Source organism: Eptesicus fuscus, chromosome 14, assembly GCF_027574615.1.
Source record: "Eptesicus fuscus isolate TK198812 chromosome 14, DD_ASM_mEF_20220401, whole genome shotgun sequence".
Taxonomy (NCBI): Eukaryota; Metazoa; Chordata; class Mammalia; order Chiroptera; family Vespertilionidae; genus Eptesicus; species Eptesicus fuscus.
The window spans coordinates 83,423,935-83,450,603 of record NC_072486.1 but is presented as its reverse complement, the minus strand read 5'-3'; the positions used below and the strand labels follow the sequence as shown (position 1 = coordinate 83,450,603).

The 26,669-nt window shown below is 50.4% G+C and overlaps 1 protein-coding gene across 3 annotated transcripts in view; it reads left to right on the top strand.

The window, feature by feature from the left end:
* ESYT2 (extended synaptotagmin 2) overlaps positions 1-19,868 on the top strand; it is a 72,125-nt gene extending 52,257 nt beyond the window's left edge. For all 3 annotated transcript variants that reach the window (XM_008156460.3, XM_028132571.2, XM_054726671.1), the window contains 9 exons: positions 1,204-1,278; positions 2,008-2,094; positions 6,990-7,139; positions 9,282-9,667; positions 10,698-10,796; positions 16,107-16,238; positions 17,403-17,508; positions 18,489-18,538; positions 18,625-19,868. In XM_008156460.3, the coding sequence (XP_008154682.2) occupies positions 1,204-1,278; positions 2,008-2,094; positions 6,990-7,139; positions 9,282-9,667; positions 10,698-10,796; positions 16,107-16,238; positions 17,403-17,508; positions 18,489-18,538; positions 18,625-18,670 (1,131 nt within the window). In that variant the 3' untranslated portion in view covers positions 18,671-19,868. The remainder of the gene's footprint in view (positions 1-1,203; positions 1,279-2,007; positions 2,095-6,989; positions 7,140-9,281; positions 9,668-10,697; positions 10,797-16,106; positions 16,239-17,402; positions 17,509-18,488; positions 18,539-18,624) is intronic.
* The last annotated feature ends 6,801 nt before the right edge of the window (positions 19,869-26,669 follow it).

Here is a 26,669-nt window from a genome sequence, read left to right as displayed (position 1 = left end):
TAGGGGGAAAGCGGTATCTCTGCCACAGGAGTCTATAGCTTTTGAATTTTTTAACAGTATTCATTTCGTTTTACAGAATTCATTCACATCAAAAAGATGAACCAGAAAATAGATTATCGCAGTAGGTGTGGGCTAGTAATACTTTATTCCAATAATCATGAATTTGATGCTTATTTTTATCTTTGCTGCAGTGTTGTGGATTGACTTTAAAATTGTTAAACTAAAAAACATTTTCGTGATCTAATTAATTTCCACTAACAGATATTTAATTGAATCTTCTGTGGGGCTAAGTTATAAATAAACCTCATATCCCATATAGTTGTGTTTTACTATGTTTTCTTCTATCAGCTAAAAAATATGCTTCTTACCATTTTAAAAATTATATTCATGTCTGCTTAATTGAATGCAATTCTAGATTGATGTTTATTCTTCCAGTCAAAATTACTTAGGCGCTGGCCAATGAGACTTGATATCTGATAGTGACATGTCTGAACAGAAGATACTAACTTAGAACTGTGAAAACATGTTCTGACACTTGGTAGTATTTTTATTATTCCAACCAGAGGACTGTTCTGGATTATATACTTTTTAAAAATATATATATGTTTGTTTGTTGATTTCAGAGAGGAAGGGAGAGAGAGAGATAGAAACATCAATGATGGGAGAGAATCATTGATCAGCTGCCTCCTGCAATGCCCCACACTGGGAATCGAGCCCGAAACCCAGGCATGTGCCCTGACCGGGAATGGAACCGTGGCCTCTAGATTCATAGGTCCACATTCAACCATTGAGCAACACCGGCCGGGCTGAATTATATGCCCTTTTACATTTGTCCTTGCTCATATTTTTCTATTCACTCATTTCACTTTATTTATTTTGTTATCCCAGTCAAATAAGTTTTGAGAGCTGGAATTATCAATAAAGATATTGAGAAGATTTCATTTTTTCAAAGTAGTTTGCTCTAAAACTAAAAGACTTAACACTTAAAAAGTGTGTGTCAATAGAACTTGTAGTATATTTTATGGTAGATACAATTATGGTTTGGGTTGTACTTAGTGATTCTTTCCCAGTTATTCCCAGATAGTCCCGTAAACTGAAGTCTCAGAAATAAATAGAAATGACTGTTAGTATAGCCAGTGGTTTCATTTCAACAAGCCTGTTCCAGGGCGTTGTTACTTACTCTGCGTTTTTGTGTTTGGATAGTCCGGGAAGAAAATGAACAGCAACCCCAGCCCCCTTGTGCAGATGTCAGTGGGCCACAAGGCCCAGGAGAGCAAGGTAAGGCCTGTGTGCGGACCATTTCCTGTGACATCACTGTCGCTCTCACCGGTCAGGTGGTGACTGACGTCAGGTGATGGTGCAGGTGTTGAGATCCCCAATTTCCATCTTCTCAAATCAGTCATTTCATAGATTACTAGCTACTTAATTTGGTAACAAATATATTGCTCACTTTAAAAAGTAACATTGAAAAATAATGTGATTATGCTTTTGCTTGGTTTCATGATAGGTGAAAGTTTTCTTGGAATGTTCTATAAATATTTTGTTTAAAAGATAACCAAGTGTGCTTACAATGTAACCAATGCAGTTCTGTCAGGAGTTGAGAGAGGACGTCCCCGCTGCTGCTGTAGGCCCCACTTTCCTGATGCGAGAGAAGCATTAGGAACTGTTTAAAGTGACAGACCTTTGTTCACATTCACCTGTTCACTGTTAGTTTGAGAAGCGTCCTGAATGCAGAGCTGTGCAGCCCACGGGAGGCCCAAGAGGCCCAAGCCACACAGGGCCTTTGCCACTGGCAGGGCACACGGCTGGGGCTCCGGGATGCTGCCCGGCATCCTCTAAAGCTTGGGACTGTCCTTTGAGTACTTTCCACAACTGATACATGACAGTATGTGCTCAGTAAGTATGTGTCTTGGCGTTAATTAAAGTCATCCCTAGCTTCTACACACAAACTAACAAACACAGAAAGGAGCTGTGGAGCTGAGAGCTGACTGGGGGTATTTCTTCCAGATTCGGTACAAAACCAATGAACCTGTGTGGGAGGAAAACTTCACTTTCTTCATTCACAACCCGAAGAGCCAGGCCCTTGAAGTAGAGGTATTTTATTTGCATTCTTAATAGATTTATTAAAATATAATCAACATGCAATGAGCTGCACATGTTTAAAGTGTGTAATTTATGGATCCATCACCACAATCAGTATTTTTTTAGCTTTAAACTGTTGATGGGACGTTCCTGGATCTGGAGATGCAGTTGAGCTTGTGCGCTGGCATCAGTTGTCAACCTGCTGGCCTTCCTGGTTCCGTGGTGTTTCTGAGGGCCCTTCAGGACGGCCTTCTGCACAGCAGTCGTGTCCTCTGCTAAGAAGGAAACTTCGCGTCTGTGTTTCCACCTGCCGCCTCTGCCTCCCTTGCCTCGCCTTGCCCTTCCGGCCTCGGGCCTCTGTGTGAGCAGACCCCTGTGCCTCCTCGGGTCCAGGGAGCCTTAGACCTTCGCCGTGAAGTGTGAAGTTTGAGGGCGTTGCCTTCTCCTGCCACGAGGTGGCTGAGCGTTTTGTCAGAAGTGAACGTGGCGTTTGTCAGAGGCTTCTCTGCAGCGCAGAGGGGTCATCTGGCTTTCCCGAGTTTGTAACGTGGTGCAATACACTGACGGCTCCAGAGGTTAGATATCGCACACCTTCATTTGGTTTTCAAGTTTTAACATTAGGGAACCTCACAAGCAAGCCTTTATCAGGGCATGAGTTCACTTGGTCATCACGTTGTATCCTTCTTATGGATTCGATTTAATTTGCTAAAATTTGTTAAGAATTTTGCACCTGAGTCCAGAAGGACACTGGTCTGTAATTGTGTTTCTCCGGCTTGTGGGTCAGGATGGTGATTGTAGGAAGAGTGGGAGGTTTCCTCTCCTCTTTATTTTTCCAAGAGTCTGTAGAATTCTAATGCTTGCCCACCTGACGAGTTGATTCCTTTATCATTATAAAAATTTCCTTTACAGTTCATTTAAATGATATTCTTTACTCTGTAATCGACTGTTTGATATTAATATGGCTATCGCATCTTTCTTTTTATTGAAGTTAACATGCTTATTTTTTTCATCTTTTTAAAAATCTACTTGTAATTTATATTTAAGGGTGATGTCTTATAGACAGCATACAGTTATTGTTGATGTGGTTGGGTTTAAATCTGCTACCATGCTATTTGCCCATTTGTTATCTTTTGCTTTTTTAATCTGATTTCTTTTGGACCGAGCCTTTTGTATTGGCACTTGATCTCCCTTTTTGGCTTACAGCTGTAGCTCCGCGCTTGGTACTGCGTGTCTTAACGCTTGCTCTAGGGCTCCGGCCCTCTGCTCCCCGCACACTGGCCTCCCCTTACTTGGCTCCAGAGCACAAGGACCTTGCAGGGCACGCTCTGTTTCTGCTCTCCCATAACACGGTTATTGTTTCTGCTTTAAACAGTTATATTTTAAAGAGCTTTCTAAAGATCCAGAGAAGCCGTTTTTCCTGTTGTTCTTACTCTTCTAGCAGAAGCAGCTTCCCTTCTGCCCAGGGCCCTTTAACATTCCTGCAGGGCCCGTCGATGAGTTCTTCCCGTTCTCCTGTGTCTGGAAAGTCTGTCTCACCTTCATATTTTCACAAGAGATAAAGTTTTTGGCTGCCTGGTTTTTTTCTTTCACTTTCTTCCCTCTTACATTGTTTCTGATAAGAAGTCTGAACATGACTTCTCCCATTTTCCCCCACCTCAAATGTCTAATCTGTCAATCCCATCCTGTGTATTTTGGACTTTCCGATGTTCATCTTAGCAGTTGAGTTTGGATCTTTTGTTTTCCATGTCTTTCCTCTGCCTTCCTGTGGGCGTGTAGTCTGGGTGTGACAGCTTCTGTGCCGTGTCACCAATTCACTGTCTGTGTGGTTGCTGGATCTGTGGGTCCTATATTACTGCTTCTTTGGTTGCCTGGTAATTTTGCATGTTTGCGTGCTGGGTTTGTATGTCTTTAAGTATTTTGGAGCTCTACTCTCATTTGGAGGGAAGGTACTTGGGAATACATGGAGCCTTTTGAGCTTGATTTAAGCTTTATTAGGCAGCCCGACAGCCTCTAGCCTTGGGGCCTGGGGGCCCTAACCTGATGGCCCACATGCTCCCAGGCCTTCTGCAGCCCCATGTGCTCTGGGGGCTGTCCTCGGCTCCTGGGCTCGTGTCCTCCTGTGGTTGCTCCCTCGCGTGTGCCCATTGGCTGAGGTGCAGGGGTCCTCGGGGCCTCCAGCTCTCTGGGGCGTCCTCCTCGCTGGTGCCTCCTGCTCTATGACTTCTTCTCCCTGCGTCCTCAACACAGGGGGACCCCTGGCCTCTGGGGTCCCCATCCCGGCACCATGGCCTGGACTCTCCAGGCAGTGAGTGACCAGGTCAGTTGTCAGGCTCACCTCACTTGTTTCTAAGCTGAGGCGGGATGTTAAATTCGTTTCCTGTTACTCCATCACGCCAAAGCAGAAACACCCTACAGGCAAGTGACATCCTCAGAAGGGGTTGGCGGCTGCTTCTTGGATTCCGCCTGCCGTCCCAGTGGTGTGTCCGTCCTCCTCGCCTCACCTCAGCGTAAGGGACAGTGGATCGCACGGCTTCCACGTCGTGCCAGGCGCGCACAAGCAGCCGGCCTGGCTGTGCCGGTTCCCGCGCTCCTTTTGGCAGGCTCCTCTCCCGCAGCCGGCCTGGCTGTGCCGGTTCCCGCGCTCCTTTTGGCAGGCTCCTCTCCCGCAGCCGGCCTGGCTGTGCCGGTTCCCGCGCTCCTTTTGGCAGGCTCCTCTCCCGCAGCCGGTCTCTGAGAAGGCGAAGGGCCTGTTTGCCTTTCTCTTGTGCAGCTCTGACCGCTCCTCAGCCCCTGAGGCCTGAGGGCCTCACGTCTCCCCACAGGGGGCCTGCTCACTGCCTGTTCATTGTTCTCTGCGTGTTTTATGTTTTCACATCCTCTTTTACTTTTTTTATATTCATTTTTTTATAGAGGGGAGGTTTTATTTATTTTTATTGATTTCAGAGAGAAAGGGAGAAGGGGAGAGAGAGATAGAAACCTCCGTAATGAGAGAGAATCATTGATGGGCTGCCTCCTGCATGCCCCCTACGGGGGATTGAGCCCGCAACCCGGGCATGTGCCCTTGACCAGAATTGAACCCGGGACCCTTCAGTCCACAACTGACTCTCTATCCACTGAACCAGACCAGCCAGGGCCACATTCCCTTTTATGCAACATGTATCTGTCTAGCTAATTTTTGTATTTGCTTAGCTCCTTTTTCCTTTGTAAGTTGCACCATGCTTAAAACAATCTATATTTACTGGATCTTGAATTTTAAAAAATAGCTTTTAAAGTTCAGTAAACAACATCACAATTATTTCTTTTTTAGAACTATTTTTATTGATTTCAGAGAGGAAGGGAGAGAGAGGTAGAAACATCAATGATAAGAGAGAATCATTGATTGGCTGCCTCCTGCACGCTCCCTATTAAGGATTGAGCCTGCCACCTGGGTATGTGCCCCAAGAATCAAACCATGCCCTCCTGATTCATAGCTCAACACTCAACCACTGAGCCATGCCGGCCACGCCACAGTTACTTCTTTTAAAAATGCTTTTAGCCCTGGCTGGTTTGGCTCAGTGGATAGAGCGTTGGCCTATGGACTGAAAGGTCCCAGGTTCGATTCTGGTCAAGGGCATGTACCTTGGTTGCGGCACATCCCCAGTAGGGGGCGTGCAGGAGGCAGCTGATCAATGTTTCTCTCTCATTGATGTTTCTAACTCTCTATCCTTCTCCCTTCCTCTCTGTAAAAAGTCAATAAAATATATTAAAATAAAATAAAAAAGAACTAGAATTAAAAAAAAAAGAGAGAGAAGTAGGCCGTTGAGGGCCTGATGAGGGATTGGAAGGAAATGAAATGGAGATGAGACTAACGGCAGGGAGACCAGCAAGGTCCAATAGCAATAATCCCAATCAGAGAGACTGTGACCCAGATTAGGGTGTGGGGGAAAGATGAGTGAAGTGGGTAGATTTCAGAGATATTTGGGAGGTAAAATAGACATGTATTGGGTACTCAAAAAATATTTTTAAAAAAATGCTTTTAGCCTTGACCAGTGTGGCTCAGTTGGTTGGGCATCATCCCATACACCGAAGGTCATCGGTTTGATTCCTGGTCAGGGCACATGCTCAGGTTGTGGGATCACTCCCCAGTTAGGGTGCGTGTAGGAGGCAACCAGTCAATGTTTCTCTCTCTCTCCCCCTTTTCCTTTCTCCTTCTCTATAAAAATCAATAAAAACTCATTTAAAAAAATAAAAAAGCTTTTGGATTATAGGTTATAAAGAAATAGCAATCAGGCATCTAGGTTTTTATCTTCGATGACTTCTTTGGCCGTCTCATGGAGCCTGCAGAAGCTCTTCCTCTGATTGGCTATAAACTGTTCCGTGTTACAGCCATCCGGCAGGAGCCATTCCTGTGGCAGAGGTCATGCGCAGAGTATCGCTCAGGAGGCAGGAGTTGCCCTGCATTTAGAGGAGATACTGTAAATTTTTTAAACAAATGTGTAGATTTTGAATAGAGAAGGCTTAAAAGACACCTAGAAATTTTTCTCCATAAACAAGTGTCACCAGTCGAACTTGACACATCATACAAATGTGCATGGTCATCATTTTCACGGGGTTTAAGACCTTTCTTTCTATTCTTCAGGTTTGTTCAGATTGCTGCCTCTTAACTTGAGGTTCTCCTAACGGACTCCTAACCCTGGTGTCCTTTTTCGCTCAGAAAGGTGTGGTGAGGAAGTGACAGACACAGTGACGTAGATGCAGTGTAGCATCACTCATTACAAGGCCCCTGTCTTCCCGAGGAGGCTTCCTGGGGGTAACCCTTTAAGGAGACACCGCCCAGCAGGAGGTGGCTGAGGTGTGTTTACAGGCCAGATCTGACCTTCCCACGTGTGTCATCGCGGCGCTCAGTGTGTTCTGCGGTGTGTTTCCAGGTCAAAGATGAACAGCATCAGTGTTGCCTGGGGAACCTGAGGATCCCGCTCAGTCGTCTACTCACCAGCGATGACATGACCATGAACCAGCGATTCCAGCTCAGTAATTCAGGCCCAAACAGCACTCTGAAGATGAAGGTCGCCCTCAGGGTACTGTCGTCTCCCAGGGGACACGGGGTGCACGGGCACAGGCCACCATGCAGAGCCCTCAGGTGCTGCTCCACAGGGGGCAGCACAGCCACGGGCTCGGGACGAGGTGGACGGTGGGCATGGCGGGGAGCATGGGTAGCAGCCCATGTGGGAACTCGGAGATGCCGGAGGCCTGGACTCGGCCTCCCACAGAAGCAGAGTGTCCCGGGGGCGTGAGCAGCCCCGGGACCCACTCGCCTTCAGGTGAGTGCAGCTGACCGCTTTTTATACTTTGGCCCAGAAAGCACGCTGTCGGGGTCAGCAGTTTTCTGCTAAGATTAACCCTTCAGTAGTCATTCAGAAGAAAATCTAATAAAACTACAAGATGCTAGAAATTACCGAAAATTTTCTGTCCAAAAAGATAGTAATTCATTTGTAAGCACCTAAGGGTATCCTACCTAATAATAGACAAATATGCAAATTGACCACACCTTCGCTATGCCAAGCCACGCCCACCAACCAATCAGGACGAGTATGCAAATTATCCCAACAAAGATGGCGGCTAATTTGCATATCAAGACAGCATAGAAAGAAGCCAAGAGATGCTGAAGGGAGCAAAGCTGCGGAGAAGCAAGCAAGCCGGGGGGAGGAGAAGGGAGGAGCGGAGGCGGGGCTGGGGGAGAAGGAAGGAGAGCGGGGCGGGCTGGCAGAGAAGGCTGGCCGGGGGACTAGGGAGGAGCAGAGGCGGGGCGGGGTAGAGTGCAGCAGGAAACCCTATTGCAGGATTTTTCCTGCAACGGGAACGCTAGTATAGAAAATAAAACTGGAAAACATGAGAGAATGCTGCAACCCGCTAATTTTAAAAATGCAAATGCAAATGGAGAACCGCCTTTTTAAGGAATTAAGACAAACTTGGTGTGTGGGTGCCGTGGGATGTGCTCCACGTCCCGGTCAGGACCTGGTGGGCACAGCCTCTCCGGGCCGTAGGCCACAGAGCCCTGCACCAGACCTTCAGGTACAATGCACCGTGCGGGGAGACCGTGCACATGCAGCTGTTTGCTGCGGGTTCCCTTTGTAAAAGCAGGAAACCTTCAGCCATCACAGTGCCCCCGGGAGGCAGGAGTGGATGGAGTCTAACTCTGCTCAGTGGCCTGTTGTGTATGTTAAAAGTAAATACTAAGCCCTACCCAGACTGGCTCAGTGGATAGAGCTCGGCCTGAGGACCAAAGGTCCCGGGTTCCATTCTGGTCAAGGGCACGTACCTCGGTTGTGGGGTCCGCCCGGCCTGGGCCGTCCGTGGTCAGGACTCGTGCAGGAGGCAGCCAGTCGCTGTGTCTCTCTCACATCGGTGTTTCTCTCTGTCTCTCCCTCTCTCTTCCACTCTCTCTACAATCAATGGGAAATATCCTCAGATGAGGATTAAAACAAAAAGTAAATATTAAAAACTAGCAAAGAAGCCCTGACTGGTGTGGCTCAGTGGATAGAGTGTCAGCCTGCAGACTGAAGGGTCCCGGGTTCGATTCCAGTTAAGGGCATGGACCTTGGTTGCGGGCACATCCCCAGGAATGGGTGGGCAGGAGCCAGCTGATCGATGTTTCTCTCTCTTTGATGTTTCTGACTCTATCCTTCTCCCTTCCTCTCTGTAAAAAAAAATCAATAAAATATATATATTAAAAAACACACACAAACTAGCAAAGTGAATGAGGGCATGGGCTGCTCCCCCATGGGTGCTAGGAATCGGGGTAACTTTTCTGGGTGGAGGTGTCCTTGACTCTCATCCTTCCCCAGGGTTGCTGATGGAGGAGAGACTATTCCACCTGCGTAGGACGAGGGACCAGGCTGTGCAGGGCGGCAACTCAGGCTCTTCCAGTAATAACGTCACCCACAGCTGTGTGGACATTTGTGCAAATGGAAGAGGCTGAAGGGAATACACAGAATGATGTGTACATCATAGAAGTGATACTTGGATCACTTAAACTGTATTTTTTAAACGTTTCTGTAACATCGTATTACTTTAATAATAGAACAGGTGAACAGGTAGGCCAGATTGTCTATATTGTTTTATGCTAAGTTTTAAATGAATTGGCAAGTGAATCGATCTAGAACATTCATGTATCAGGCTATTAGTGTCACTGGCTTTAACTTGTTTATTTCCACCTCTAGGTACTCCACCTCGAAAAGCAAGAAAGGTCTCCAGACCACCAGCACTCAGCTCAAGTCAAGCGGCCCTCCGTTTCCAGAGGAGGGAGAAAAGTGTCTGTCAGGTCTCGGGCGTCCGTGCCACCAGGCGCTGGGGACAGCAGCCCCGCCCCGCCCACTCCCGTCCTTGGAGGCGGTGCGAAGCCCGGCGTGGAGGACAGAGCCCAGCCTGCAGAGGCCAGCCCTCAGGGGCCTCGAGACCTGGGCAGAAGTGCCTCTAGCCTCCACGGCAGCACCACCGGCTCCCCCAGCCACATCTTCATCAAGGAGCCCACCCCCAGCATAGCCTCGGACATCTCGCTGCCCATCACCACGCAGGAGCTTCGGCAGAGGCTGCGGCAGCTTGAGAAGTAACGAGATGCCCTCTTGCTCTCGCCCAGGCTGCGCACGCCCGTGTGCTGTGAGGGTGTGTCTCACGGCGGCTGAGGGGCTCAGGGGCGGCCCCTTTCACAGGGAAGCCTGCCGTTTCCCAGGCCTCCCTTCGGCTCTTTAAGGGTTAGATGGCGATGGGGTAGCGAGTCCCCTGAACTGCAGGCTCTGGTGCGGCTGCCCTCAGGGCAGGAAGGCGGGTCCAGAGCTGAGCTGCCCGACTCTGGGTGCAGGCCTGTTCGTTCCAGTTTGCTCAGCACCCACTCCTGGTCCCCGTTACTTTGATTTCTTACTTAAGCCTCATGCTTCCTAGCGGAGGAAGCAGCCTGCAGGCTCCACAAGCCCCGACGTTAGTGTCCCCTCAGCGGGAGGAGGGACGCTGCCTTTGAGGTGAAGCGTGTGTTTCTGGTGTCGGGACGCAGGTACACGTGTGACTTCTGTGACACACTCAGTGCACTGGTCTCCTTCGCACCTTCTCACCTCCATTATTTTGGAAAAAAGAAATCAGCCCCTCCCCTTCTCTTGCTCTAAAAGGAAATAAAATTTTAAATAAGAAGCCACTTTTTCTCGGGAGCTGGTCTTGGGAGACCCTGAGCCAGGCAGTCGGTTATCTTAGGGTCTGTGCTTTGACCTTGAGACACAGAAATCGAGGGGGGTGTTGTGATGTCACCGATGTCCTGTCGGTGAACGTCAGAGCCAGGATCGTGGGTTCTGAGAACGGATGCGGAGATGTGGGCAGTGACAGGCCCAGAGACCACCGCAGCGGGTTTGTAATTAGGAGACCACTGTGTCTCCTCTTACTCTGGAACTTGGTGAAAGGGCTGTGCTCTGAATGGTTAAGTTGTGTTGGCCTCCGCTGCAGAGTGTTTGACGGGTGACTGGTCCTCAGGGTCGGCTGTGTCCTCTGGTCTGCATGAGTGAGCTTGGCTTTCCTACCGGGTCGGGTCGGAGCGGTGACTCGGGGAGTGTCAGGTCCGGGCAGAGCTGTGACTTCCTGCTTTGTTTCCTCAGTGGGACGACGCTGGGACAGTCTCCCCTGGGGCAGATCCAGCTGACGATCCGGCACAGCTCGCAGAGGAACAAGCTGGTGGTGGTCGTGCACGCCTGCAGGTGAGCGGCCGCTCCCCCCGGGCTCCCTCCGGGCTCCCGGGGCCCGCCTCCCCAGGCGGCCTGTTTCCTTTCAAAGAGCCAAGCAGCGGGATCTCCTGCGCCCGGTGTTTATTCCTTCTTCCTTCTCAGTGTTGTTCCTAGACATCCATAACCACTGGGTTGCTTGGCAACACACCCTGGAACTGTGGGTACGTTGCCACTCCCTGCTGTTGGTGTTTAGATGGTCTAAATAATGAGTACACTCAGTAATGAATGTATTTTCTTTATTGAAGTGTTCTTTGAGGGTTACATTTCTAGGATTAAACTTGTAAATTCAGAGGACCTAGCCATTGATGGGTCCTGGTCAGTTTTGCCGTAGTCTTTCCAGGAGACCTGGGCACCGAGGGGCCTGGCTTGCCTTTCCCTGCGTCAGGAAGGGGTGTGACGTGAGGTGACAGTGTGATTAATGATGACGGTCAGGAGCTATTTCTCTCTTATGTGACTTGCCTGTCTCTGTAGTCGTTGTGATATAAGTGTGTTTATATAAATATTTGATTCTTAAAAGCTGTTAGAAACAGAAAGATAAAATTAGTGACATTAGGAACATGACTGTCACTGTGGAGTTCAGCTCAGGGCATATGTGTTCAGCACCGGCTATGCTCTCCTGCTGAGGTCACCACTGGGGACACAGGCAGGAGCTGGGTTCGAGGACGCCAGCCCAGGCCCTGCCTAGTTTCTCAGGTCCGTCAGTAAGTGAATAATGGGAAGTGGCTGCAGACAGTCAGTACAAACAACAGCCTTATTGCTGGTCTTCAAAACATGACCGAAGTTCAAACAAAGACCCGGAACACTTCTAGTAAGCACTGAGGCACATGTGAGCTCCCCACGCCTTTAAGAAAGATGAATAAAAACAAGTGAGGCCATTCATTTCCCAACCCGCTTACTCCACTTCAGCTCATGAGTGACCACACTGCCTTTCCTTGAGCTCAGGGCATGAGGTGGGCACCAGCCTTGAACAGGATGACCCTCCATCTGGGGGCCACTCACACCTGCACCTGTCTCACCCAGACACGTTAGAGAGGTCACTCACACCTGCACCTGTCTCACTCAGACACGTTAGACAGGCCACTCACACCTGTGCTAAGACATGTTAGACAGGCCACTCACACCAGAACCTGTCTCACTCAGACACGTTAGACAGGCCACTCACACCTGCACCTGTCTCACCCAGACACGTTAGACGGCCACTCACACCTGCACCTGTCTCACCCAGACACGTTAGACGGCCACTCACACCTGCACCTGTCTCACTCAGACACGTTAGACGGCCACTCACACCTGCACCTGTCTCACCCAGACACGTTAGACGGCCACTCACACCTGCACCTGTCTCACCCAGACACGTTAGACGGCCACTCACACCTGCACCTGTCTCACCCAGACACGTTAGAGAGGTCACTCACACCTGCACCTGTCTCACCCAGGCACGTAAGACGGCCACTCACACCTGCACCTGTCTCACTCAGACACGTTAGGCCACTCACACCTGCACCTGTCTCACCCAGACACGTTAGACAGGCCACTCACACCTGCACCTGTCTCACCCAGACACGTTAGACAGGCCACTCACACCTGCACCTGTCTCACCCAGACACGTTAGACAGGCCACTCACACCTGCACCTGTCTCACTCAGACACGTTAGACAGGCCACTCACACCTGCACCTGTCTCACCCAGACACGTTAGACAGGCCACTCACACCTGCACCTGTCTCACCCAGACACGTTAGACAGGCCACTCACACCTGCACCTGTCTCACCCAGACACGTTAGACAGGCCACTCACACCTGCACCTGTCTCACTCAGACACGTTAGACAGGCCACTCACACCTGCACCTGTCTCACTCAGACACGTTAGATAGGCCACTCACAACTGCACCTGTCTCACTGAGACACATTAGAGAGGTCACTCACACCTGCACCTGTCTCACCCAGACACGTTAGACAGGCCACTCACACCTGCACCTGTCTCACTCAGACACGTTAGACAGGCCACTCACACCTGCACCTGTCTCACTCAGACACGTTAGAGAGGCCACTCACACCTGCACCTGTCTCACCCAGACATGTTAGATGGCCACTCACACCTGCACCTGTCTCACCCAGACATGTTAGACGGCCACTCACACCTGCACCTGTCTCACTCAGACACGTTAGAGAGGTCACTCACACCTGCACCTGTCTCACCCAGACACGTTAGACAGGCCACTCACACCTGCACCTGTCTCACCCAGACACGTTAGAGAGGTCACTCACACCTGCACCTGTCTCACCCAGACACGTTAGACAGGTCACTCACACCTGCACCTGTCTCACCCAGACACGTTAGAGAGGTCACTCACACCTGCACCTGTCTCACCCAGACACGTTAGACAGGCCACTCACACCTGCACCTGTCTCACCCAGACATGTTAGATGGCCACTCACACCTGCACCTGTCTCACCCAGACACGTTAGACAGGTCACTCACACCTGCACCTGTCTCACCCAGACACGTTAGAGAGGTCACTCACACCTGCACCTGTCTCACCCAGACATGTTAGACAGGCCACTCACACCTGCACCTGTCTCACCCAGACATGTTAGATGGCCACTCACACCTGCACCTGTCTCACCCAGACACGTTAGACGGCCACTCACACCTGCACCTGTCTCACTGAGACACATTAGAGAGGTCACTCACACCTGCACCTGTCTCACTCAGACACGTTAGACAGGCCACTCACACCTGCACCTGTCTCACTCAGACACATTAGACAGGCCACTCACACCTGCACCTGTCTCACTCAGACACATTAGACAGGCCACTCACACCTGCACCTGTCTCACTCAGACACGTTAGATGGCCACTCACACCTGCACCTGTCTCACTCAGACACGTTAGATGGCCACTCACAACTGCACCTGTCTCACTCAGACACGTTAGATGGCCACTCACAACTGCACCTGTCTCACTCAGACACGTTAGATGGCCACTCACACCTGCACCTGTCTCACTCAGACACGTTAGAGAGGTCACTCACACCTGCACCTGTCTCACTCAGACACGTTAGACAGGCCACTCACACCTGCACCTGTCTCACTCAGACACGTTAGACAGGCCACTCACACCTGCACCTGTCTCACCCAGACACATTAGATGGCCACTCACACCTGCACCTGTCTCACTCAGACACGTTAGATGGCCACTCACACCTGCACCTGTCTCACCCAGACACGTTAGACAGGCCACTCACACCTGCACCTGTCTCACTCAGACACGTTAGACAGGCCACTCACACCTGCACCTGTCTCACCCAGACACGTTAGACAGGCCACTCACACCTGCACCTGTCTCACTCAGACACGTTAGACAGGCCACTCACACCTGCACCTGTCTCACTCAGACACGTTAGAGAGGTCACTCACACCTGCACCTGTCTCACCCAGACACGTTAGACAGGCCACTCACACCTGCACCTGTCTCACTCAGACACGTTAGACAGGCCACTCACACCTGCACCTGTCTCACTCAGACACATTAGAGAGGTCACTCACACCTGCACCTGTCTCACTCAGACACGTTAGACAGGCCACTCACACCTGCACCTGTCTCACTCAGACACATTAGAGAGGTCACTCACACCTGCACCTGTCTCACTCAGACACGTTAGATGGCCACTCACACCTGCACCTGTCTCACTCAGACACGTTAGAGAGGTCACTCACACCTGTGCTAAGACATGTTAGACAGGCCACTCACACCTGCACCTGTCTCACCCAGACACGTTAGATGGCCACTCACACCTGCACCTGTCTCACCCAGACACGTTAGACAGGCCACTCACACCTGCACCTGTCTCAGTCAGACATGTTAGATGGCCACTCACACCTGCACCTGTCTCACCCAGACACGTTAGGGAGGTCACTGACGCCTGTGCTAAGACATGTTAGACAGGCCACTCACACCTGCACCTGTCTCACTCAGACACGTTAGATGGCCACTCACACCTGCACCTGTCTCACCCAGACACGTTAGACAGGCCACTCACACCAGCACCTGTCTCACTCAGACACGTTAGACAGGCCACTCACACCTGCACCTGTCTCACCCAGACACGTTAGAGAGGTCACTCACACCTGCACCTGTCTCACTCAGACACGTTAGATGGCCACTCACACCTGCACCTGTCTCACCCAAACACGTTAGAGAGGTCACTGACGCCTGTGCTAAGACATGTTAGACAGGCCACTCACACCTGCACCTGTCTCACCCAGACACGTTAGATGGCCACTCACACCTGCACCTGTCTCACCCAGACACGTTAGACAGGCCACTCACACCTGCACCTGTCTCAGTCAGACATGTTAGATGGCCACTCACACCTGCACCTGTCTCACCCAGACACGTTAGGGAGGTCACTGACGCCTGTGCTAAGACATGTTAGACAGGCCACTCACACCTGCACCTGTCTCACCCAGACACGTTAGATGGCCACTCACACCTGCACCTGTCTCACCCAGACACGTTAGACAGGCCACTCACACCAGCACCTGTCTCACTCAGACACGTTAGACAGGCCACTCACACCTGCACCTGTCTCACCCAGACACGTTAGAGAGGTCACTCACACCTGCACCTGTCTCACTCAGACACGTTAGATGGCCACTCACACCTGCACCTGTCTCACCCAGACACGTTAGAGAGGTCACTGACGCCTGTGCTAAGACATGTTAGACAGGCCACTCACACCTGCACCTGTCTCACCCAGACACGTTAGATGGCCACTCACACCTGCACCTGTCTCACACAGACACGTTAGACAGGCCACTCACACCTGCACCTGTCTCAGTCAGACATGTTAGATGGCCACTCACACCTGCACCTGTCTCACCCAGACACGTTAGGGAGGTCACTGACGCCTGTGCTAAGACATGTTAGACAGGCCACTCACACCTGCACCTGTCTCACCCAGACACGTTAGACAGGCCACTCACACCTGTGCTAAGACATGTTAGACAGGCCACTCACACCTGCATCTGTGCTCAGGCACGTTAGACAGGCCACTCCCCTCGTGTGCACATCTTTGGAATATTGGAGGAAACCAGAGTCCCCGTAGAACATTCATGAGACACAGGCGAATGTGCAAGCTCCACACAGCACCACCGAGGGAATTTTTTTCTCGTGAACTGAACGACGGTGCTCAAGGACCTGCTGTAGGAAGGTGAGGTGATGCTGACGGTCATCTTTCTGGAGTGTAATGCCTGCTGCTCTTTGGTTTCCTTTACAAGGAACCTCATTGCCTTCTCTGAAGATGGCTCGGACCCCTACGTCCGCATGTATTTGTTGCCAGACAAGAGGAGGTCAGGGAGGAGAAAAACACACGTGTCAAAGAAAACACTGAACCCCGTGTTTGATCAGAGGTATGGACTTCACTCGCCTGGGGCAGGTGTTGGGGGAAGCTAGGAGGGCCTCCCAGTGACAAAGCATTGGCGCCCACCTAGCACTGAGAAGTGGAAACTCAGATTAGTGGGCGTGAGCTGGTAAAATACGAGGGTACTCTGAATGTCATGCAGAAGTGACGAGTTGTGAACGTGGATGGTGAGACTAGTGATTAAAGAACTGAGTCATACATCAAAGCCGAGAATATTAAAATGCATATAGTTCTTAAAATAATAAACCTCTATAACATCTGAAAATAGAACATTCTTATGAAAACAACCAGTTTCCAAAACCATTTTAAAAGTGACAAAAATGGCGTCCTTGTTCAGATTTGCAAATGTCCTTCGTGGTCTGGCCACCAGAGGCCCAGACCTGCTCCTGTGGTCCGTGGCCGGGCTGCTCCCGAGGTGCTCAGGCACCTGGTCTCCGTCTGCCAGTTCGGTGTCTTCCTCCACGGCCCTGTGGCTGAACCACCAGCATTTGGGGAAATGAGATTGCATGGTGGCCGTATCTGCTGATTCAGTTCACACTCCCTCTAAAGGTACTAGACACAGCATGTTTACCAACAGGAACACACCAAATCCTGGTGTGGGCACTTTGCATTCGTCAGTGTTCTTTCTCTGCAGCAGCAAAGAATTTGAGATCCCCGTGCAGGTTTGGGTCTCTAGCTGCCGTGGCTCCGGGGCAGCACCGGCCACGTCCTTCCCAGGCGGAAGGCCGTCAGCTCTCCGGATTGCCAGAGACCCCGCCACATGCGAACCACGCACACAGCTTGGAGGACCTGCCTCCCCGAAGGCATTGAGTTTGCGGCCTCTGCCTCCAGCCCCTCCTGGAGTCTTTAGGGAGAGGGAGCCTGGCCGTGGCTGTGGAGTCGAATATAACACCTGCGATCCCACATCCTAACTGCCCACCTTGCACGTGGGAGCCGCAGGCCAGAATCTTCTCTGACGTTCCAAACCCTGGAAAATACTTTGATTTTGTGTCTTTATGAAATGTAGGCCCCAGACATCTAGCACGAGAACCCTGTTTTATGATAAGAAATGGGTCGTGTGGAGTGGTCTCGGAGGCAGGAATGTCATGCTCAGTTACGATAAACTGCAGCCAGATGATGGAGAAACTGAGGGAAGGGCCTCTTTCTCTGTCAGCTTTGAGTTCAGCGTCTCGCTCCCGGAAGTGCAGCGGAGAACGCTGGATGTCGCCGTGAAGAACAGTGGCGGCTTCCTGTCCAAAGACAAAGGGCTTCTTGGCAAGGTAAGTCTGGGCAGACCCAGTGAGACTGCAGCCCCTCCCCGCGTCTCGTAGACCGTGGTAGGTAGGCAGGCGGGTGAGCGTGCTCGGTGGTTAATAGTAGACCGGGAAGCCTGTGTCAGCTAAGATGTCAGTACATTGTGAAGACATTTTAACTTATTTCGTTGTTTTTACTCATTCATGTTATTGGCATATTAGTCATACTAATACCATGAACTTATAGTTAAAGAAAAGGTTATTTAATATTTTTTCAAGTATCACAGTGAAAGAAAACCCAAAGGGAATACATTCTCTTCCAGTTCTACCTCCTAACTAACAAATAATTGGCTTTATTTCTTTGAATTTTTTTTTTTTAATCCTCACCTGAGGATATTTTTCCATTGATTTTTAGAGAGAGTAGGAGAGAGAGGGAAAGACAGAAATATCGATATGAGAGAAACACATCGATTGGTTGCCTCCTGCACATGCCCCAACCAGGGCCCAGGCTGAGGAGGACCCTTCAACCGAGGTACATGCCCTTGACCGGATTCGAACCCAGGACCCTTCAGTCCACAGGCCGACGCTCTATCCACTGAGCCAAACTGGCTAGGGCCCTTTGAATTTCTTTTAGTCTTTGTCCATATCCACACGTAACTGGTGCGTAAGAATGCACACCCTTTAATAATGTACACAGAAGTAAGTTAGGGAAGAGAGGTTTTGAATTGTAGGTGCCATTTGTGGCCAGTGCACATCAACTTCAGTGCCTTCACTGGCCATGAGCCTCTGTCCCCACAGCGATCTCCCTGAGGTTTCGTAGTGACCCAGCGTTAGACTGGTGGCTAAGGCAGACTCTGGGGAGGACCCCGCGTCCTGGGGGGAGCACACTGAAAGGTGAGAGCCTCGCACTAAAGCTGCGCACAGTGCCGATGCGACAGGGAGGTTGGCGAGAGCAGAGGTGGGGTCCGAGGGAGCGCCCCGCCTCTGACACACTCCCTTACCCACAGGTGCTGGTTGCTCTGGCATCTGAAGAGCTCGCCAAAGGCTGGACCCAGTGGTGAGTGTCCTTCCATAGGCCACAGCTGACAGCCTGGCTGACCACGGCCTCCACCCTGACCTGCCTGTCACTTCCTGTGCCCTCAGGTACGACCTCACAGAGGACGGGACGAGACCCCACGTGGTGACGTAGGCTGCGCTGGGCAGGAGAGCTCCCTGGCGTCTGCCACCTGCGTGCTCGGAAGGCGCCCCCCACACACCAGTGCTATTTTTCTACTTCCTGTTCTTCGCTTATCGTTTTATAAAGCGTGGACATTTTAATCTTGTTGGGCCAATGTTCCTGTTAGCTGTAGCTTTGTGTGTCTGGCTTCCTGTCTTGTCCCGGAGTTACCTGTACAGTGGACGCAGTCGCTGCTGGCTTGTGCTGGGCTGGGCCAGGAGGCAGGTGTGTGTGCCCCTTGTCACCTTGTTCTGCGTGTCTGAGGCACACTGTGCCGTGAACATAGACTCTATTTTTTACAATCTCTATAAACTGGTTTGAATTCAGAACAAAATGGTTTAAGGAAATATATATATTTTTCTTCTAAGTCTTATTAAATTCTTATGACAAGTAATCATTTTTTGTCTTTGCAAGAAAAAGTTCTCAGTGACTTATTTTGCACTGTTTCTTTTTAAAAAGAAAAGCTGAAAGATTATTAAATGTTAGTATATCTCTATCCATAATCAGTGAAAGAAAGTATTCAAAAATTAACTTTCATAACTGTAAAATGTATTATTAAAAAGTTGAAGTGTTTATAAGAAAAAATGTTATATATCTAAGTTGCATAGACTATTAAGAGAATTATCACGGTTCATTAACCATAGTGTCCTAATTTGAAACTTCTTACATTCATGAAAATGTCAAGTTTTTGTTTAATTGCTTGTTGTAACTTATTCATGAAATAGTGCACATAAACACAATTATACTTTTTCTAAAATATAATGCAAATTTTCAGTGTTAGCTGTTAGGTCATTGTGAAATAGTCCATCATGAGCTTTGTTGGTTTTCTGTGTTTTCCCAGCCTGTAAAGAAAGACAAGCTTATGTTGTCACCATAAAGGCTGTAAGGTAAATTGGGTATGGAGATAGGAAATTGCGTTAAAAGCTGATCACTGGTTCATTCGTTCGTCGGCGTGACATCGCATGGGACGGCGGTGTGAGCTGGTCCTCGGCTCCATTCTGCTCTCCTGCGCCGTGACCGGGGTCAGCACAGCGGCGCTGGGATGCGAACACCATTTCCTGGTTCCCTTACTTCATGCCACGACTGACCTCAATATTGGAATATTGTGACACAGTTATTTTGGAATATATTTTTCTTCTTAGATTATTAAAAGCATGTTTTATATCCTGAAGCGTGTCCTTGGTGGGTCACGAGCTGTGCGCAGAGGCTGCGCCATGCAGAGCAGGTGACTCCTTAGCCGGGTGAACATTCTAAAATTAGGCAAAAGTATCTCGGGAAAGAGTTTGGTGGTTGAAGTGGGAGATCTCACCAGGAATCCCATGGGCTCTGGGTGGCTCAGGTGACCAACCATCCAAGTGCCTGTGGTGGACGCTGATGGTCCCTCCGTCCGCACCTGCCCGTCAGTGGGCTTTGCTTGCTTTACTTCACACACTGACCCGTGGCTTTATTTATAGCTAGCGGCCTGGTGGGCCAAATTTGTGCCCTAGCAGCCGCGGCCCTTGCAGCTGCGGGAAGACGTCCGGAAGGTCATTCGGCTGTCTGGTCTAATTAGCATGTTACATTATACTTTTATTATTATAGATGGAGTCCATTGCCTCACAACACATTTCATGTCATCTCCTGTTTCCCATGTGATGCACTGGAGGAAGCTGACGAGTATATTGATAAACACGTGAACATATGTGCATACAGAGCACTTAACTGTGATGTTTTAGTAGCATGAGAAAGACAGGATACTGCGTACTAAATCTAGTTGCTGCCCATGCATTAGATTCATTGAAGATATTTTAAAAATTTGGTCTGTTGAAGGGCTTCTTGCATAATATATAACGGAACACTCACTGAAATTTAGCATGCCAATAGTTTCTGCCGTCATCTTAAACTTTCGGCTTTTGCAACATGTGCTTCACCTATTCGGTGATCTTTTACTTGATGGAACGCTTTATTTGACCATCAGGCCAGGTGAAGTGATGGAAAGCAAAAGCCTCTGCCAAGCTGTGCACCACACATGCCCCGCCTCCTGATCCAGTGACCTGCCTGCAGGTCCAGGCCACTCCCGGAGGGAAGGAAGCGGCGGGGGTGGTTCGAAGGGCACTGAGACCCCTCCTGGGTGGGAGTCTGATTTATTGTGGCAACATGAGTGTTCAAGAAAAAACTCTTCCTCTGTGGGTCGTGAGGGCTCACCCTGGAGACCAGGCTCAGCATCCAGGGCCCTGGCGATGGAGGACACTGGGAGTCTAGCTCTTCACGATCAATCGTCTAGGAAAGGGAACTTGAACTTTTATTCTGCCTGCAGCCAAACCAGGGCAGGGAGTTCACTGACCTGAAGTTGAATTTTGTTAGTTAGCACATGTGCTATGCCTGTCCTCTGCCTTACCATACGGGGTGTAACGGCGTTTGCAAGCTTCCGGGGAAGACAGGCCTTGTAGAACTGACCTTCTGCCCTGAGAGTGCCTTCTCCAGGCTCTCTGCACCCAGAGCTCAGCCCTGCTTTTTCAGGAACCATAGCCAAGTGCGGGCTGTGTCTGCGTTTAACCGGCTGTCACTCCGACCTCCTTCCAGCGTATCCCTGATGCAAATGGAGACTGCAGAGGGCCTCACAGAGAAGGTCCTGTGTGCGCTAACCTTAGGCGGCACGACATGTCCATTCAAGAGGCGTTTATGTTAGCTCGCTGGTGATAGGCTCCTCCTTGGCCTTTGAAAATTCTAATGTGGGACCAGGTGACCTGAAAAGTAAGTAGAGGGTACTGTTTATATTGGCTCTTTGTGAATTCTTCCTTTTTTTAAAAAAAGCACTGCATCTGCCTGGCTGGCGTGGCTCAGTGGTTGAGCACTGAACTATGAACCAAGAGGTCACGGTTCGATTCCCAGTGAGGGCACATGCCTGGGTTTCAGCTCAATCCTCAGTGCGGGGCATGCAGGAGGCAGCTGATCAATGATTCTCATATTGATGTTTCTCTCTCCCTCTGAAATCAATAAAAATATGTATTTTTTTAAAAAGCACTGTTTCTGATTGCTGGTATTACTTTTCTTTTTCCATCTTAATTAGACCCTCACCTGCCCACCTCAGACTCTGGGTTTTGAAAACTACTCTTCTGAGACATAATTATGAGTAGAAAATACAGTCCTTAAATGTGCTTTATAACCAGAGCACTGGCAAGTAATGAAACTGGCTGTTTGAAGAACGGAGAGGAAACACTAGAGTGTCCGCTGCTGAGGTTGAGGTGACTGGCCTGTGTCCGCCCTGCGCCCGGCAGAGCCATTACTTAGCGCTGGGGATTGCAGTGGAGGAATTTGAGTGCTTCATAGCAGGTGCCACGCAAGGAAAACAGAAGCCATCACCTGAAAACCCAAACTCCCAAATGGCTCATAATCGGGTTTCAAAGGCAAAGAATCCTGAATGGTCATGAGTAAGGGCTCAGGTTCGTGGCTCTGCTGATTGGTCGGTCCTTGGCAAGCTTCAGCAACAGTCTTCCTCCAACTGGTCAGCTCTTGGCCTCACCTGTCCAGGCCGGTGCTTGGCCGGCGGTCTCCCTCTGACCGAGTTCTGCAGACGTCGTGGGAAGTGAGTGCAGTTACCGTGACCAGATGAGATGCTGTGCATCCATGCTGAATAGGCCGCAGGCCTCACGCAGTGTACCCAACAGTCCCTGAATCTTGCTCTACAGGTTGGCCTCCAGGCGCCAGGATGTGGCGTCCCTCTGGTGCAGCTAGAAAGGGCCAATTTAATAATTTTAAAATAAATCTTAGAGAAACATCCATTGGTTGCCTCCTGCAGGAGCCCCGACCAGGCCCAGGTCGGGGAGGAGCTTGCAACCGAAGTGGATGCTCTTGACTGGAATGGAACCCCGAATCCTTTAGTCTGCAGGCTGGTGCTCTATCCACTGAGCCACACTGGCTAAGGCCAATTTAATTATTTTAACTAAAAGCTACATCCCAGGATGCCTAGTCTTTTAGGACTTCCTGTCAGAAGTGCTGCAGTCCTGGGTCTCTTCCCCCCCATCTGGGTAGCGTGTGTCGGGTCACGGCGGAGAGGATCCCATCGTGTTTGTCTGCTTGTCTGTTGGTGGGCATCGGGTTGCGTCCACCTCTGGGAGGACCATGACCATGCCCCTCGCTGGGTGTTCTCAGAAGGACACTGACACGGCGCCTTGCCCTGCAGCCCAGTCCCCGGCTCGGGTGCACCGTGACCTGGCACACCAGCATTTTCTATTTTGCACGTGTGCCACCAAGTCTCCTCCATCTTCTGAGATCAGCTTCTAACCTTTATGTAAGGCCATGTGGGGCCCTGATACCAATTAAAAATACTAATGCCTAGCTGTATCTGACCTCATTGGCCTGGAGAAAGTCTAGGCTTCATCTATCTTCTATATATATAAAAAGCCAGTGACCCGAACACTGCAATGACCAGAACAACCGGTGGCTATGACACCTACTGTGGCCAACAAACCAGCCCAATCAGGCAGGGCTGGCCGGCCAACTGCCTGCAGGCCCTCCCCCAGCCGGCCCCACCCCTGGTAGGTCCCTCCCACCCCATCTGCCTGTGGCCCCTCCCATAGCCAGCTCCGCCCCCCACTCCAATTGGGGGCAGGGCTGGCCAGCCAACCACCCGTGGTCCCTGCTCCAGGCCGCTGCCCCCGCAGATCGGCCTCCCCACCCCAATCAGGTGGGGCCACCGGTGAATCGGCCAATCAGGGACAGGCCCATGGGCCAACCTCCCGCTGTCTCCTCCTCCTGACAGGCCTGTCCCCAATCCTTTGATTAGGGCTGGGCTGGCCAGACCCCACCCATGCACGATTTTGTGCACCGGGCATCTAGTCTTTTTTTTTTTTTTTTTTTAGATTTTTACAGAGAGGAAGGGAGAAGGATAGAGAGTTAGAAACATTGGATGAGAGAGAAACTGGATGAGAGAGAAACATTGATCAGCTGCCTCCTGTACACCCCCTACTGGGGATGTGCCCGCAACCAAAGTACATGCCCTTGACCGGAATCGAACCTGGGACCCTTCAGTCTCCAGGCTGCCACTCTATCCACTGAGCCAAACCAGTTAGGGTGGTCTCTAGTATTCTTATAAGCAGCTCAAGAAATTCTGTTGGGCCCTGGGTGACATTTGCCTCTGATTATCCGTCTCCGAGTTACCCTACTCCTGCCAGGTGCTGCCCCTCCCCAAGGACCCAGGAGGAAGGGGAAGGCAGTAGCTCACCTTCCCCGTCAGTCTTCCCAAGGTCATCATGTCGAGGTGCACGGAGATTCCTGTAGGGAAAACGGGGGGGTGGTGTTAAGGAATTATACCCCCGGAGGGGAAAGAAGCCTTTGCACCTCAAAGGGTCCTGCTCTGTGCACCAGCTCCCTGTCCCACTCCGCCCCCCTTGGGTCTCCACCTGCGGAGTGAGAAAATGAGGCACCTACAGTGGATGCCCAGTCTTCCCCCGCTCACCCCTCTCCAGGGCTGCCCTGAAGGGGTCGCTCAAGCTGGGGCGCAGCAGGTGTCCTGCAGAGCCTGGAGGCCCAGTTCCCAGGGTTAGGGGACAGGTGTGGGCCTCAAGCTTCCAATTACTGCTTTTTCTTTAATTGTTCATATACATCCACATTTCCCAAGTTTAGACTTTAGAGACAGTACATGTAAAACCACAAAAAGGAAGTCTCTGCAGCTGCCACTGATTGGCCAGGAGCCCTCCCCTTTCTTAGAACCCGTGACTCATGCTGGGAATGGGTGGGGTGTAGAGTCTTGTTTAGCTCTGGTGGCCAGGGTCAGCCAGCCCTTCACTCTGCTCCACCTTATGCGTTTTGCCCAGAATGCCTGAGAAATCACTCCTATATTAATTTTTTTAAAAAAACATGATTTCAGCTGAAACCGATTTGGCTCTGTGGATAGAGCATCGGTCTGCGGACTGAAAGGTCCCAGGTTCGATTCCGGTCAAGGGCATGTACATTGGTTGTGGGCACCTCCCCGATAGGGGGCATGCAGGAGGCAGCTGGTCGATGTTTCTCTCTCATCAATGTTTCTAGCTTTCTATCCCTCTCCCTTCCTCTCTGTAAAAAATCAATAAAATATATTTTAAAAAAAAAACAAAACAAAACATGATTTCAGAGAGGAAGCAAGAGGGAGATAGAAACATCAATGATGAGAAAGAATAATTGATCAGCTGCCTCCTGCACATCCCACACTGGGGTTTGAGCATACTACCCGGCTTGCATGTGCCCTGACTGGGAATTGAACCGTAACCTCCTGGTCGATGCTCAACCACTGAACCACACCAGCACTGTGTTAAGTTTTAAAATTCCTAGCCAGTCCTTTTAGTTTATTTTCCCAGTTACAATTATGATTAGATTACAAATTTTGTGGGTGCTTTTTATTTTCATTATGCAGAAAATATTTCTGGGAGGATATTCAGGGTAACTAGTTTCCTTTGAATTTGAGCCACGTGACTGTTATTTGCCCAATACAAAATAAACTAAAAAAACACCAAAAAAAAACAAAACTAAACTTGACACTTGGTCCATTATGAAAGACTAGAGGCCCGGTGCACGAAATTCGTGCACGGAGGGGAGTTGTCCCTCAGCCCAGCCTGTACCCTCTCCAATCTGGGACCCCTCAAGGAATGTCCAATCCCTGGGATCGGGCCTAAACGGGCAGTCGGACATCCCTCTCACAATCCAGGACTGCTGGCTCCCAACTGCTTGCCTGCCTGCCTTCCTGATTGCCCCTAACCGCTTCTGCCTGCCAGCCTGATCACCCCCTAACCACTCTGCTGCCAGCCTGTTTGCCCCCAACTTCCCTCCTCTGCCGGCCTGGTTACCCCTAACTGACCTCTCCTGCAGGGTTGATCACCTCCAACTGCCCTCCCTTGCAGGCCTGGTCCTTCTCAACTGCCCTCCCTTGCAAGCCGGGTGCCTCCCAACTGCCCTCTCCTGCTGGCCATCTTGTGGTGGCCATCTTGTGTCCACATGGGGGCAGGATCTTTGACCACATGGGGGCAGCTATATTGTGTGTTGCAGTGATGATCAATCTGCATAGTACTCTTTTATTAGATAGGATAGAGGCCTGGTACAGGGGTGGGGGCCAGCTGGTTTGACCTGAAGGGCGTCCCGGATCAGGTGGGGATTCCTTGGGGCGTGGGGCGGCCTGAGAGAGGGGCCTGTGGTGGTTTGCAGGCAGGCCACGCCCCCTGGCAACCCAAGTGGAGGCCCTGGTATCTGGAATTTATTTTCCTTCTACAATTGAAACTTTGTAGCCTGGAGTGGAGCCAAGCCTGGGGCTCCCTCCAAGGCGGCAGCCATTTGTGTTGGGGTTATAATTGAAACTTTGTTGCCTTAAGCGGGTGGGCCCGGCCAGGGTGTGCAGAAAGCTTTGCTTCCCCTGTTGCCGTGGGCAACCCTGGCCTGCTCTCTCAAGCTCCATTCTGCCGCCATTTGTTTGAATTTGTTTACCTTCTATAATTGAAACTTTGTAGGTTGAGTGGAGGCTTAGGCCTGCAACGGCTGGCAGAAAGCTTGGCTTCCTCTGTTACCTAGGAAACCTTGCTCTCTGTGGCTGTAGCCATCTTGGTTTGGGTTAATTTGCATACTCGCTCTGATTGGATGGTGGGCGTGGCTTGTGGGCATGGCCTGTGGGTGTGTCGGAGGTATGGTCAATTTGCATATTTGTCTATTATTAGATAGGATTATTTCAGCAAGTTTTATACCATTGTGCCTGTATGTTACAAACAGCTTCAGCCTTAGTTTATGTTGCCTTGCCATGGAGTCCAAATTTAATTCTATAAACCTTTTCTCATTTCCACATTGTAAGGTTTCACGAGCGATCTCATACCTTGTTCATTCAGAAAACAGTTTCTTCCAGCATCTAAAATGTGCCAGACTTAGACACATGCCCCGAGGAGACCCAGGGATTGGCAGTGGTCCTGGGAGGTGGAGTTGAGGGGCTTTGGAGGAGGCTGGGAAGCTAAGTGCACTCAGGGACCCCAGGCACATG